This window comes from Lathyrus oleraceus, chromosome 4 (genome assembly GCF_024323335.1).
Source record: "Lathyrus oleraceus cultivar Zhongwan6 chromosome 4, CAAS_Psat_ZW6_1.0, whole genome shotgun sequence".
Taxonomy (NCBI): domain Eukaryota; kingdom Viridiplantae; phylum Streptophyta; class Magnoliopsida; order Fabales; family Fabaceae; genus Lathyrus; species Lathyrus oleraceus.
The window spans coordinates 380,107,717-380,124,190 of NC_066582.1; the positions used below are offsets into that span (position 1 = coordinate 380,107,717).

The 16,474-nt window shown below is 39.2% G+C and overlaps 1 protein-coding gene and 1 non-coding gene across 2 annotated transcripts; both read right to left on the minus strand.

Moving 5' to 3' along the window:
• Positions 1–349: 349 nt before the first annotated feature.
• On the minus strand, positions 350–2,576 carry LOC127137625 (uncharacterized). The gene is made up of 3 exons (XM_051064071.1): positions 2,420–2,576; positions 1,407–1,575; positions 350–1,292 (listed from the first exon to the last, which is right to left on the minus strand). The coding sequence occupies exons 1-3, from the start codon at positions 2,574–2,576 to the stop codon at positions 350–352; spliced, it is 1,269 nt and encodes a 422-aa protein (XP_050920028.1).
• Positions 2,577–15,674: 13,098 nt separating this feature from the next.
• LOC127077853 (small nucleolar RNA R71) lies at positions 15,675–15,781 on the minus strand. The gene has a single exon (XR_007787621.1). It is a non-coding gene; the product is annotated as a small nucleolar RNA R71 (small nucleolar RNA).
• Between the last annotated feature and the right edge of the window lie 693 nt (positions 15,782–16,474).

Consider the following 16,474-nt stretch of genomic DNA (forward strand, 5'->3'; position numbering starts at 1 on the left):
AGCTCAACAACTTGTCCCCACTTAGCTGATTGACCATTCTTTAACACGTGTTGGGCGTCCTTCAAGAATGACATGGATTCACCATTATTCTTAACAACAATATTATCAACAGAAAGGGCTTGAAACAGCGCTCCCTCAGCTTCGTCGACATCAATGTATGAAAATGAAGAGAGATGACTCACAAACATGGCCTGCTCGCCACCCATGATCACTAATTTCCCATTCTTCACAAACTTCAACTTCTGGTGTGACTTGATGTAACTACCTTGGCCTCATGAATCCACGAACGTCCTAAGAGACAACTGTTTGAGAGATGAATATCCATCACTTTGAAAGTGATATGAAATAATCACGGGGCTATCTTTATTGGGAGATCAAATTCCCCAATTACGGTCTTCCTTGAGCCATCGAAGGCCTTCACAACAACTCCACTGAATCTCATCGGAGCACCTTGGTAAGCAAACTTAGATAGCGTGGACTTACGCATAACATTCAGAGAAGACCAAGTATCCACCAGAACATTAGACAAGGCATCTTCTTGACAATTCATAGAGATATGCATGGCCAAATTGTTGTTCCTCCCCTTGTCGAGAAGCTCTTCATCATTGAAGCTCAGATTTTTACATGCGGTAATATTGGCCACAATTCCATCAAATTGATCGATCTTCGCGTCATGGTCCATATAGGATTTCTCTAGGACCTTCTGCAAAGCCTCTCGGTGTGCTTCTGAAGTCATCAATAAAGACAATACGGATATCTTGGACGGGGTGTCCGACAACTGGTCCACCACATTGAAATCACTCTTCTTAATCAATTTCAGAATTTCGTCTTGATCAACATTTTGATTCCCAATGTTGGATTGGCCAACTTGTATAACAGAAGTTTTCTCTTGAGTTGATTTCTCTATCACCACATTTTCACTTCCTATAGGATTTGCAGCAGTAAATACCCGACCATTTTGGGTTACACCACTTACATCGGCGTTGTTTACAACATACGGGAAAATAGGAATATGCACCTCTTTACCGTCTGCCACCATAGTAGCATTATACTTGTAAGGAACAACCTTATCAGATTTGTAAGGCATAGGACCCGCCAATTGAATAACCAATGGAGAAACAACAATCTTCTGACCATTATATGCAATCACAATCGGTTCCGGGAGATTTAAACGGGGAACTTTAACGTTCACCTCATGCTCATCTTCATTTATATCCCTTGTAACCTGAATAATGTTTTGATCCATCATTTCTTGTAAGTCTCTTTTCACAACAACGTATCCTCGGGGATCTCTGGAATAAACATGGAAAGAAGCATAGTCATGCTCATAATAGCTCAACTCACATAAAGTAGTATGCATTTCAACCAAGGATATTCTGATTAGATTGACATCAAAAACTCAGTACCTTCCTAGACATCCTTCGACCATATTCACAGTTGCATTGCTATGTTTGGGCAATAGATTAGCTTGTACATTGGGACTAGAATTTTCAAATGACAAGATACCACTTTGTATTAACCGTCTTACCTTAGATTTCAAAGCGAAACAATTCTCAATATCATGGCCAGGTGCTCCTTGGTGGAATGCACAATGTTGGTCAGTTTATACCACCACGGAAGCTCTTTCGGAATACCTAGTGAAGTTCTTGTTTGCAACAAATTCTTATGAATTAAAGCAGGAAATAACTCTGTATAGGTCATTGGAATTGGGTCAAATTGTGCAGGCCTCTGGGCACAATTATGTTAATTCTGTTGATTTGTATGTTTTTGGAAACGCGGTTGATAACCCGATGCTGCTTGAACAACCAGAGCATAATTAATCATTGAAGTTACAGATGCCACATGATGATGCCGTTGACTATTCCTAGGAAGCCTCCTACATTTCTCTTTCCAGGTAGCATTAGCATCATGTTCTTTATTCTTGGGTAACCCATTCCCATACTTTCTAGAACTCTCCGCCTAACCATTTTCTTTCGATCGTCCTTCACGAAGAACCTTCTTCTAATATTTATCCCATATTTACCATTTCAATAAATTCACTAGGCTATATCCTCAATCGTCCTTAACGTCTTCAAAAATAGTTTTGTCGTCTCCTTTTCTTCCAACGGAGGACTGACCCGTGCAGCGATCTCGCGCCATCTCTACACGTATTCCTTGAAAGTTTCTTTATCTTTTAGGGATATAGCACAGAGTTGATCTCTGTCCAATGCCATGCCAGCATTATATTTGTACTGGCGAACAAAAGCCTTACCTAGACCATTGAACGTTCAGATTTGAGTGTTATCGTGTCCATTATACCATTTTAGAGCAACACAAGTCAAATTATCCTGAAAGTAATGGATCATCAATTAATGGTTATCAGTCTGAGTTGACATCTTATGAGTGTATATCACCAGATGACTCAGAGGACCTGAGTTACCTTTATACTTTTTGAAATCTGGAACCTTAAATTTATGCGGAATCTTCACACTAGGAACTAAACACAAATCATGAGCATTCTTCCCAAACAGATATTTCCCCCTCAAAGCTTGAATCTTTTTTTGCATATCCTGAAACTGATCTTGGAACTCGTCCATTCTTTCATAAACACCAATAGTCTCGCTATGACCAGCATGACAGACATGTGTTTCGACTTAAGGAACAATATGAACCATGGGAGGTGGTACTTGTCATACCCTGATTTTGCCCGGGTAGTTTAAAAACTTTCGTTAAGCATCCATAACAAAAAAACACGAGACATAGACTCAAAACATGGGGGGAAGGCTTTTACTTGATCAAAAATTCATCAACCCTAATCATGTCAAGCCTTTTTTGAGTAGTCTCTCAAACCTTAAATTCTTCATCCTTCATAATTTGTTTTCAGTTACGCGGGGTGATGGAACCTGCATTTATTTATGACCATTGATTCCAGTCTAAGCCCTTGGTCCCATAAGAATTCCACCTGTTTTCCCCCATCTGTGCGCATTTCATCTAACTACTTCAGGTATGCGGTTTGTGTCTTAGTTTGATGATTTATGCCGGTTTTTGTATGGCTTTTGCTAAAAAACATAAATTTTAAATTGGTCGTGCCTCTTTCATTCCTGGTGTAACACCCCAATTAAAATAAGAAAATTATTTAATTTAAATTAATATTTTATTTATTAATTTAATTGAATAATTGGAAGTTTGGATTATTATTATTATTTTGGAATAATCATTATTAGATTATTATTTTATTGGAATAAAATAAGTTGGAATAATAAAAAGTCCCATTTGTGGTAAAAAGGGTTTTCACGTGAAAAGGAACAGAGAAGTGGCTGAAAGTGGAAAAAGGCAAAGAGGCAGAGCAAGAGAAGAGGAAAAGCTTGAAGCTAACGGAAGTGCCGGATTAACTCAGGTAAGGGGGGTTTATCATCGATTAACGGGTATTATGGGATAGTATGTGATGGGTAGTGAGAAACCATTGAAATTTGCCTCTGATTGAATGGTATATGTGATGAACTTGTGACTTATTGATGAACGAATTTGGGTGATGATTGATGAGAAATTCGTAGGAATTAGAGGTAGAAAGGTTAACAACTTGTGAAATCGAAAATGTATGATTCGTGTTAGATGTTATGTGTAATATTGTGTGAAATTTGGACTGTGGAAGGGTAAATTGGATAGATCTCGTAGCAGAGAAAGCCATTGCAGATTTGAGAGTTCTGGTTCCTGGTCATACGCGTATGGCACTAGGCAATACGCGTATGAGATGGCTGGTACGCGTATGGCACTAGGCAATACGCGTATGGATGAGGAAGATGATGTTTTGAACGTGTTTTGGTCTCTATTGGTACGCGTATGGGAATGTGATACGCGTAGCATACGCGTATGGGCGTGGGCATTACGCGTATGGATTTGGTCAGGCGTGGGCAATACGCGTATGGGCATAGGCAATACGCGTATGGGCAGAATTGTGATTTTCTGTGCTGTTGTTGTGCAGTTTTTGGTTGTTTAGGCTGAGTGATGTACTTAGCTGATGTATGATGTAGCAGGGATCATTTCCGTTGTTTTGAGTAGTATAGGTATTAGTAGAGTGTGCTAATACTGTATTTGATTATGTGGCATGATGTGATATGCTTTTGTGATAAAATGTATTAATGATGTGTGATGATAAGCATGATGCTGTGAATGTATCAGTTATGTATGCATTTGTGAATAGACTGTTTTATGGCTTAGAGTGGGAGCTTATGTCTATTCTTGAATTGTTGCTGTTGTTGTTGCATTGCTAGGTGATTAGCATGCTTATTCTAGCCTTTGGGGCTGTAGCTAATTCCCATGGTGAGGAATTAGTGAGTGAACCATGGTGGGTTTGTTGTTGATGTTTGCATGCTAGATGATTAGTGTGCATAGTCTAGCCTTCGGGGCTGTAGCTAATTCCCATGGTGAGGAATTGGTGAGTGAGTCATTAGATCTCAAATGAGTGGGACTAGTGAGCTTAGTAGCCGTATCTGGATTTGATCGGTGAGCTTGAACTGTATGTTCAAGAATAGTCGGTACCGCATGTGTGGAGTCTCATTTCATAATGAATGTATGGCATATAATATGAATGGATGTATTCCAGTATTATATGTGTGTTATGTGTTGTGTTGTTGATGTTGAGTATGGTTGAGATTATACATATGCTATATGTTACTGTTGAATATGATGTTTGAACGGATATTGCCGTTGCTGAGTGCGTAGTCTGATTAGGGTGAATTGATGTGTTATTTACTTAGCATTACATGTTGTTCTATAATGCTTATTATATTGATTGAGGAACTCACCCTTACATCTATTTTTCAGGTAACGAGCAGTGAGTTGAGTAGAAGCTAGTGCTATGGAGTCTAGTGTCGTCCTTAGTGGGTCATGCTCTGGTAGATGTAACATCGGGAGGGAATGTTTGACTATGTTTTAATTTAGTTGTTGATTCAACTTTACATGTAATGTAGTACATGATTTGAATGTCGATGTTTTGTACCCGCTGCGAATTATGCAAAAGAGTCTTATTTTGATTTAATAAATGAGCATGACAGGATATTTTGATAATTGTTGTGAAATGATTGTGTGACACCCTTCGGTGCATAATTACTCTGATTGATATGTTATTATTTTAATTGAATATTTTGGGGTATTTAGAAGGGTGTTACATTAGTGGTATCAGAGCATAGTCGGTCGAGTCGAGTCGTAATTATTCTGTTTCCCCTGTACGGTATAGGTGTTGTGTAACCTATCAGTACTCATTGTTTTAGTTTGTTTGGGTTTTCAGAATAGAGATGGCTGGAAGAGGTAGAGATGATGCTGCAATTGCTGAGGCTCTGGGTATGCTAGCTGGAGTACTTGGAGGAAATCCGAATGTTGTGGGAATGGGAGCTGCTCGTCAACTGAGTGAGTTCCAGAAGAACAATCCTCCAATGTTTAAGGGAGCATACGATCCAGATGGCGCTCAGAAGTGGTTGAAGGAGATCGAGAGAATCTTCCGAGTAACTGAGTGTGCCGATAACCAGAAGGTCAGGTTCGGTACGCATATGCTGTCAGAAGAAGCTGATGATTGGTGGGTTGCTACCCGCACTGAGTTGGAATCTGCTGGAAATGCTGAGATCACTTGGGCTGTATTCAGAGAGAGATTTCTGAGGAAGTACTTTCCAGAGGATGTCAGAGGAAAGAAAGAAATAGAATTCTTGGAATTGAAGCAGGGTAACCGGTCTGTTACTGAGTATGCTGCTAAGTTCACAGAGCTGTCAAAGTATTATACTCCCTATAGTGAGGCTACTGGGGAATTTTCCAAATGTGTGAAGTTTGAGAACGGGTTGCGTCCCGAGATCAAGCAGGCGATTGGATATCAGCGGATCAGGGTGTTTTCTGATTTGGTTGACTGTTGCAGGATTTTCGAGCAGGATTCCAAGGCTAGAGCAGAGAGCTATCAGCAAAGGGTTGATAGGAAAGGTAAGAATCAGATTGATCGTGGAAAACCGTATGCAGCTGGCAAAGGTTTCCAGCGGCAGAGTGGGATGAAGAGGCCTAGTGGGGGAGACTCTAGTGCTCCTGTTAAGTGTTATAGATGTGGTCAGGCTGGACATCGTGTTCATGAGTGTACCAGTGCTGAGATGAAGTGTTTCAAGTGTGGAAAAGGTTGTCATTTGGCTGCAGAGTGTCGGTTGAAGACTGTGACTTGTTTCAACTGTGGAGAAGTGGGTCATATCAGTCCACAGTGTCCTAAGCCGAAGAAAGAGAATCAGTCAGGAGGCAAGGTCTTTGCTTTATCGGGTTCTGAGACTTCTGCAGATGATCGTTTGATCCGAGGTACGTGTTATATTAATGGCTTTCCTCTTGTAGCTATTATTGACACAGGTGCTACTCATTCCTTTATATCTTTGGATTGTGCTGTGAAACTTAAGTTAGAGATATCTAAGATGCTTGGAAGTATGGTGATTGATACTCCTGTGAAGGGTTCAGTGACTACTACTTCAGTTTGTTTGAGTTGTCCTTTGAGTATTTTTGGTAGAGACTTTGGGATAGACCTTGTGTGTCTTCCACTAGTGCAGATTGATGTTATCCTGGGTATGAATTGGTTGGTGTTTAACCGAGTTTCTATCAACTGTTTTGATAAGACTGTGATATTCCCTGAGATTGAAGAAGGAAAGGATTTGTTTCTATCAGCGAGGCAGGTGAATGAGGAAGTAGCAGATGGGGCAGAGTTGTTTATGCTGTTAGCGACTTTGGAAGCTAAAGATAAACTGGTGATTTGTGATCTGGCTGTGGTGTGTGATTTTCCTGATGTGTTTCCTGAAGAAGTGAATGAATTGCCGCCAGAGCGTGAAGTTGAGTTCTCGATTGATTTGGTACCTGGTACTAGACCGATATCGATGGCTCCGTATCGTATGTCTGCTGTTGAGTTAGCTGAATTGAAGAGTCAGCTGGAAGATCTGTTGGATAAGAAATTTATTCGTCCGAGTGTGTCACCGTTGGGTGCACCAGTGTTGTTGGTTAAGAAGAAAGAAGGTACTATGAGGTTGTGTGTGGACTACAGGCAACTGAACAAAGTGACGATCAAGAATCGGTATCCTTTGCCGAGGATTGATGATTTGCTGGATCAATTGGTTGGTGCGAGTGTGTTCGGCAAAATAGATTTGAGATCTGGGTATCATCAGATACGTGTGAAAACTGAAGATATTCAGAAGACTGCTTTCAGAACAAGGTATGGACATTATGAGTATTCTGTAATGCCTTTTGGTGTGACTAATGCGCCTGGAGTATTTATGGAGTATATGAATAGGATTTTCCATCCGTACCTAGACAAGTTTGTGGTAGTGTTTATTGATGACATTTTGGTGTATTCGAAATCTGAAGAAGAGCATGCTGAGCATTTGAGAGTGGTTTTGGGAATTCTACGAGAAAAGAAGTTATTTGCTAAACTGTCTAAATGTGAATTTTGGTTAGAAGAGGTTAGTTTTCTTGGTCATGTGATTTCAAGAGGTGGTGTTGCTGTTGATCCTTCTAAGATAGAAGCGGTGTCTAAGTGGGAAGCTCCGAAGTCAGTTTCTGAGATAAGAAGTTTTCTTGGACTTGCAGGTTATTATAGGAAGTTCATTGAGGGATTTTCTAAGTTGGCGTTACCGTTGACAATGTTGACGAGAAAGGGGCAAGCGTTTGTTTGGGATTCAAAATGTGAAGAAGGTTTCCAAGAGTTAAAGAAAAGGTTGACTACTGCTCCTATCCTGATATTACCGAGTTCGTCGGAATCATTTGAGGTTTACTGTGATGCTTCATTGTTGGGTTTAGGTGGTGTGTTGATGCAGAATAAGCAGGTTATAGCTTATGCTTCGAGACAACTGAGGGTTCATGAGAGGAACTATCCGACGCACGATTTAGAGTTGGCAGCTGTGGTGTTTGTTCTGAAGTTGTGGAGGCACTATTTGTATGGGTCAAGATTTGAGGTTTTCAGTGACCATAAGAGTTTAAAGTATTTGTTTGATCAGAAAGAGCTGAATATGAGACAGAGGAGATGGTTAGAATTTCTGAAGGATTATGACTTTGGTTTGAATTACCATCCGGGTAAAGCAAATGTAGTGGCTGATGCATTGAGTAGGAAATCATTGCATATGTCTATGTTAATGGTTAGGGAATTGGATTTGATTGAGCAGTTTAGAGACTTGAGTTTGGTGTGTGAGAGTACTCACAATAGTGTTAAATTGGGGATGTTGAAGTTAACGAATGGTATTTTGGATGAGATCAGAGAGGGTCAGAAATCCGATATGCTTTTGATTGATAAGCTGACTCTAGTGAATCAAGGTCAAGGTGGTGAATTCAGAGTTGATGAGAATGGTGTCTTGAAATTTGGTAATCGAGTGTGTATTCCGGATGTTACCGAACTTAAGAAGAGTATTCTGGAGGAAGGACATCGTAGTGGCCTGAGTATTCATCCTGGAGCTACGAAGATGTATCATGATTTGAAGAAGCTATTTTGGTGGCCGGGAATGAAAAGAGAAATTGCGAGTTTTGTTTATTCCTGTTTGACTTGTCAGAAGTCAAAGATTGAGCATCAGAAGCCGTCTGGGCTAATGCAACCGTTGGCTATTCCAGAATGGAAGTGGGATAGTATCAGTATGGATTTTGTTTCTGGTTTGCCGAGGACAAGTAAGAATTTTGAGGCTATATGGGTAATTGTTGATAGATTGACGAAGTCGGCTCATTTCATTCCGATCAGAATGGATTATCCGTTAGAGAGATTAGCCGAGTTGTATATTGAGAAGATTGTGAGTTTGCATGGTATTCCGTCGAGTATTGTTTCGGACAGAGATCCTAGATTTACATCGAAATTTTGGGAAGGTTTGCAGAGAGCTTTGGGAACTAAGCTGAGATTGAGTTCTGCATATCATCCGCAGACTGATGGTCAGACTGAGAGGACGATTCAGTCATTAGAGGATCTTCTGAGAGCTTGTGTTTTGGAAAAGGGAGGTGCTTGGGATTGTTATTTGCCTTTGATTGAGTTTACCTACAACAATAGTTTTCATTCGAGCATTGGTATGGCACCGTTTGAAGCTTTGTATGGTAGGAGATGTCGGACACCTTTATGTTGGTATGAGTCCGGTGAGAGTGCTGTGGTTGGACCGGAGATTGTTCAACAAACTACGGAAAAGATTAAGATGATTCAGGAGAAAATGAGAATTGCTCAGAGTCGTCAGAAGAGTTATCATGATAAGAGGAGGAAGTCACTTGAGTTCCAAGAGGGAGATCATGTGTTTCTTCGTGTTACTCCGATAACTGGTGTTGGTCGAGCTTTGAAGTCGAAGAAGTTGACACCTCGATTTATTGGTCCTTATCAGATTTTGGAGAGGATAGGAGAGGTAGCCTATCGTATCGCTTTACCGCCATCGCTTGCGAATTTGCATGAGGTTTTTCATGTGTCTCAGTTGAGGAGGTACATTCATGATCCGTCGCATGTAGTCCAAATAGATGATGTACAGGTGAGAGATAACCTGACTGTGGAAACATCACCTATGAGGATCGAGGATCGAGAGTTGAAGCAGTTGCGGGGTAAAGAGATCGCCTTGGTGAAGGTAGCTTGGGGAGGACCAGCAGGTGGCAATGTGACTTGGGAACTTGAGAGCCAGATGAAGGAGTCTTATCCGGAGTTGTTCGCTTGAGGTATGTTTTCGAGGACGAAAACTCTTTTAGTGGGGGAGAGTTGTAACACCCCAATTAAAATAAGATAATTATTTAATTTAAATTAATATTTTATTTATTAATTTAATTGAATAATTGGAAGTTTGGATTATTATTATTATTTTGGAATAATCATTATTGGATTATTATTTTATTGGAATAAAATAAGTTGGAATAATAAAAAGTCCCATTTGTGGTAAAAAGGGTTTTCACGTGAAAAGGAACAGAGAAGCGGCTGAAAGTGGAAAAAGGCAAAGAGGCAGAGCAAGAGAAGAGGAAAAGCTTGAAGCTAACGGAAGTGCCGGATTAACTCAGGTAAGGGGGGTTTATCATCGATTAACGGGTATTATGGGATAGTATGTGATGGGTAGTGAGAAACCATTGAAATTTGCCTCTGATTGAATGGTATATGTGATGAACTTGTGACTTATTGATGAACGAATTTGGGTGATGATTGATGAGAAATTCGTAGGAATTAGAGGTAGAAAGGTTAACAACTTGTGAAATCGAAAATGTATGATTCGTGTTAGATGTTATGTGTAATATTGTGTGAAATTTGGACTGTGGAAGGGTAAATTGGATAGATCTCGTAACAGAGAAAGCCATTGCAGATTTGAGAGTTCTGGTTCCTGGTCATACGCGTATGGCACTAGGCAATACGCGTATGAGATGGCTGGTACGCGTATGGCACTAGGCAATACGCGTATGGATGAGGAAGATGATGTTTTGAACGTGTTTTGGTCTCTGTTGGTACGCGTATGGGAATGTGATACGCGTAGCATACGCGTATGGGCGTGGGCATTACGCGTATGGATTTGGTCAGGCGTGGGCAATACGCGTATGGGCATAGGCAATACGCGTATGGGCAGAATTGTGATTTTCTGTGCTGTTGTTGTGCAGTTTTTGGTTGTTTAGGCTGAGTGATGTACTTAGCTGATGTATGATGTAGCAGGGATCATTTCCGTTGTTTTGAGTAGTATAGGTATTAGTAGAGTGTGCTAATACTGTATTTGATTATGTGGCATGATGTGATATGCTTTTGTGATAGAATGTATTAATGATGTGTGATGATAAGCATGATGCTGTGAATGTATCAGTTATGTATGCATTTGTGAATAGACTGTTTTATGGCTTAGAGTGGGAGCTTATGTCTATTCTTGAATTGTTGCTGTTGTTGTTGCATTGCTAGGTGATTAGCATGCTTATTCTAGCCTTTGGGGCTGTAGCTAATTCCCATGGTGAGGAATTAGTGAGTGAACCATGGTGGGTTTGTTGTTGATGTTTGCATGCTAGATGATTAGTGTGCATAGTCTAGCCTTCGGGGCTGTAGCTAATTCCCATGGTGAGGAATTGGTGAGTGAGTCATTAGATCTCAAATGAGTGGGACTAGTGAGCTTAGTAGCCGTATCTGGATTTGATCGGTGAGCTTGAACTGTATGTTCAAGAATAGTCGGTACCGCATGTGTGGAGTCTCATTTCATAATGAATGTATGGCATATAATATGAATGGATGTATTCCAGTATTATATGTGTGTTATGTGTTGTGTTGTTGATGTTGAGTATGGTTGAGATTATACATATGCTATATGTTACTGTTGAATATGATGTTTGAACGGATATTGCCGTTGCTGAGTGCGTAGTCTGATTAGGGTGAATTGATGTGTTATTTACTTAGCATTACATGTTGTTCTATAATGCTTATTATATTGATTGAGGAACTCACCCTTACATCTATTTTTCAGGTAACGAGCAGTGAGTTGAGTAGAAGCTAGTGCTATGGAGTCTAGTGTCGTCCTTAGTGGGTCATGCTCTGGTAGATGTAACATCGGGAGGGAATGTTTGACTATGTTTTAATTTAGTTGTTGATTCAACTTTACATGTAATGTAGTACATGATTTGAATGTCGATGTTTTGTACCCGCTGCGAATTATGCAAAAGAGTCTTATTTTGATTTAATAAATGAGCATGACAGGATATTTTGATAATTGTTGTGAAATGATTGTGTGACACCCTTCGGTGCATAATTACTCTGATTGATATGTTATTATTTTAATTGAATATTTTGGGGTATTTAGAAGGGTGTTACACGTGGGGCCTTTGGGTCCAGGTTTCAACCATGGTGACACATTCAGTCATAACGTTGACACAAACCGAGTACATTTTTTCTTGATCCATTTTTCTTATTGGCAGGAAATAAATGATGTAAATTCATTTTGTTGTTAAGTGATATTTTGCACCGTGATAATTTCCTATCAAGCCAAGTTTGCAAGCTCACCGTTTTTTTCATCTCCCAAATAATTATGCCAAGTTTTAATCCATCATAAGTTTCTAAATTAATGTTTGCATTTTGAAGAATGTATGTGAATGGTTTAATCCAAAGTTAATTACAGGTGAGAACCGTTATTATTGATAACATTTTGAAGCTCGACTTTTACATTACTCACACTTATGTGCCATGGTCCTTTGTTGACTTCATGCTGGAAATAAGCTCTCAACGCTATGACGTCTTGTTTATTTTATTCCTTTTTGTTATACTTTTTTCACCGATAATTGTACACTAGGTCAACCAAAATTAGAATGTTCATTCTTGTATTTATTGTGCTCCAAACATTTTTCAATAAGATTCTACTATAGAGTTGAGCGTTTTAAAAAAATAATTACACACACAAGTTTAAATCCAGGATCTTGCAGATGTTATGTGAATAGTTTAATCCAAAAAGCGTTACACATATTGTCTGAAAATACAAGTATTACATCCTAATGTATGAATATCCTATGTTAAGACCAAGGCGTTATGGTGCAAATCCAGCCGTTGAAGACGGAGCCTTTGTAGAACCATTACCATATCATTTCTTGAATCAAGACAACCTGTAGGAAAACAAGGCATTAGCATCAAAACCTTAAAAAAAATTAATTAAAGTTTTAAGAAGATTACGATCAAGGACAAGGGGACCACATAAATCCAAAACGAATCCACCAAAACGAAATCACCCAACGGAAAGATATGAAAGAATTTTCCGTGAGAGGTGCGACTATGGTCCCCACAAAATCTAGGATACACAGAGGATTTCCTAACAAATTCATCCTAAGATTACCAACTCATCATTCACGGAATATCCTTCACAATCACCCTATAAATACAAGCGATTACGCCGATGTGAAAAGGGAGACCTACCGTAACTCTGCTAAAAAATCCCTAAGAACCTTTTTCACTAAAGCTCAAGAATTTCAAGTTTTAAGCTAGATTTTCATACTGAAACTCTAACCTAAACGAGCTCAGACCCAGAAACGCAGTAAAAAAAATAGAAAGAGGAGAGTGAATCGAAGCTAGAAGGAGGAAACTTATCTAGAGAGTGGAGGAGAAAGCATCACCGGCGATTTATCTCCGAACGAGACCAACAGAATCACGCCGAAAGACCCTTGTCGTAGCTTCGAATACCTTTGGTTCATTTATTAAGCTTCCTCTTTAGCCATTTTGATCTCGTTGTGTTGGCCTAAAGGCTTTGATCTTTTTGTCTAGGTTTTGTTAGTTTGGTGTGGATAAGTTCTGATCCGGTTATTTGAGGGATTTTTAGAGTAAAGCAAGGCCAGATTTGTGTTCCTGGGCCAAAAATAGGGGGGTTAGTGTTTATGTTTCGGTGGTTTCGTTGAGGGTGATAACATGAAATAATATCACATTTTTGGACTCGATTTAATTAAATTATATTATTATTTGTTTCAATTTATTTCATATTATTCGATATTACGTGGTATTTTCCCTTCTATTTGTCTCAGGTAACTTATTTGAAGCATAAGTGAAAAAAGAAGAAAAGGGGGGTGAAAAAGAGGATGAAAGCAAATTCCACTAAAGCCCAACCCACAATTACAAGCCAGGAGCGCTGAAGCTGTGACGACCGCCACACAAGGTGTGACGAGCGTTACGCCCTGCTACTTTGTGTTACGAGCGTAACACATGGTGTGACAAACGTCACACCCCACTCCTATATTTTTGGCTTTTTGACCGTAACAGAGGCACGTTGAAGCTATTCTTCCGCTTGACTCGTTGAAACGTGAAGCTTACTTACTAAAGGCATTTTGGGAAAACAGTTACAAAGGGGACTAATATAAATAGAACCAAAGATCCAACCCTGAAGCTCTCGCTTCCCTTTCCACCGTGCAACCATTTACAACACTAATTTTCTACAGCTTTCTATTATTAGCAATTTTTTATTTCCTTTTCTTTTCCAGTCAATTTTCAGAGCACTTAATTAATTTTTCACACAATAGTTTCTACGCCGGAAGCTATTGTGTATCTTTTACTGGATCTAACCTTACGTTAGATCATAGTATTTTTTATCTCTTTGCTTTTATTTTCCTGTCCGATTGAAGAGTGCAAGAACAAATCCAATCGGTCTGTGGTGGAGTGTTCAAGATTCCTATTAATTATTCAGGTTCTTTAATTTATTGTTTTAATTTATATATGCTCTGCATTGCTGTTTATTTATATTGTTTGCCTGATATGGTTTTATTTAAGCATGATAATTGTTTAGACCTGTTTAGCATGTCCGGCTAAATAATTTAGATATCGGTATGTAAAGTAAGCAGAATGAAGGAATCAAAACTAAGTTGGTGTAATTGTATTTAAAAATAAAGTCACTCTTTTTATGGTCTCAATTTACAGAGTTAATACCAAGGTTTTTGTACGAGAGTAAAAGACATAAAGAAGTTAAAATCAATAGATCGACGGTTTGAGTTTTTAACTGGACAGTGTAAATTGGACATTAATTCTAAATCAGGGCGAAAGCAATTTTTAGAGTTAATTAAATTCTAATATTTTTCAAAAAATATTTTTAAAGGTTAAATGTGAGGACGAAAGTTAAGCATTTAAGTTTAATTATATAATCTAAGTCAATAGAGCGAGAGTTTGAGACGAGGGTGTTTAAACGGTTATTATTTTAATGAAAAGAGTTTCTATAGATTCTGTTGTTTTCAAAAAGTGATTTTGGACTTAACTAATAAGTGACAGCTACGTTAATATAAAGTCATAGTCTATTCAACATAGCGAGAGTTTGAGATAAGACTTTTAATCAATAGTGTCTACTGAAAAGATTTATTTTAAAACCAAGAAACCAACGAAGATTTGATTCCCTAATTACGACGAACTACATACCGATATCCGCTTAATTGATATTTAAATTAGATCCAATTTTAGTTTTACTTCTCCCCCAAATCATCAAAGTATCATCCGCCTTAGCTTTACGAAGTAACCTTAGAAAACGGTATATCGATTCATAAGTCCCTGTGGGATCGATATCTTTTAAAACTATGCGATAAGACTGTGCACTTACAGTTAGTACCCCAATAGACTTATAAAGTCGTGATCAAGTTTTGGCGCCGTTGCCGGGGACTTTTATTTAGTCGATATCGTAACCCTTCTGTTACGCTGTAGAGACTAAGGCAATTTTTATTTCTTTCTTTCGTTGATTTGTATGACACACACTCGCTCACAAGGCGAGCCGTTTTACTTACGAATCAACGACGTTGAACTATATCTCTGAGTCTTACGACGAATTCGAGAATATCGTGCTGCAAACAATCTCCCTCCTATCGAAGTGCCCGACCTCAAAAATCTTCTTCCTTCACCGATACCCGAGATGGCAGAACCAGCTCGTGCTCTTCGAGATTACGCCACTCCATCGCAAGATGAGCCGCATTCGAGTATTGCTCCACCCACAATCAAAGCAAACAACTTCGAACTTAAACCTTCGCTGTTGCAGGCAGTGCAACAGAATCAATTCTCTGGAAATCCTACCGAGGATCCAAACCTTCATTTATCTGTATTTGTCCAATACGCTGATACTGTTAAAGTTAATGGTGTCACTTCAGAGGCGATTCGACTTCGTCTTTTTCCCTTCTCGTTAAGAGATAAAGCTAGAAGATGGCTTCAGTCTCTTCCTTCCAACTCAGTCACCACATGGAATGAGTTGAAGAAAGTCTTTCTTGCCCGATATTTTCCTCCAAGCAAAACAATTATGTTGAGAGCCCAGATAAATGGATTTAAACAGAAAGATAACGAGTCTCTTTTCGAAGCATGGGAAAGATACAAAGACATGATGAGACTTTGTCCACACCATGGTTTAGAGGACTGGTTAGTAATTCATACCTTCTATAATGGTCTCTTATACAACATAAGGTTAACAATAGACGCCGCCGCAGGTGGTGCGCTTATGGATAAACCTTATGCCGATGCTTATCAACTTATCGAGAGCATGGCCCAAAACCATTATCAGTGGGGAAGCGACCGAACAATGGTAGAAAAACCTCAAACGAAAAGTGGCATGTACGAGATAAGTAGCCTTGATCATGTTAATGCAAAAGTGGATGCTCTGGCCCAGAAAATTGAAAGTTTAAATGTATCACCTCCAGCCACCGTGGTTGCCGCAGCTCAAAATTGCGAAGTCTGTGGAATCCAAGGTCACACTCCTGCAGATTGTCAACTCCTAACAAGAATCCAAGCAGAGCAAGTGAATTATGCTCAAGGAAATCCCTACTCGCATACCTATAACTCAAATTGGAAGAACCATCCTAATTTTTCATATAAGAGCAATAATGATTTATACGCACCAGGACAAGCTCCCAATCAAGCCCCAGCTATACCCCCTGGATATCAAAAGCCGACCCCGTCTGCACTTAACAATAATGTTCCTAGAAAATCCAACTTGGAAATCATGATGGAGAACTTCATAGCTTCTCAACAGCAAACCAATAAAGATTTCTTAAACCAGAATGTACACACTAGCGAACAAATTAAACAACTAGCAAGTAAAGTAGA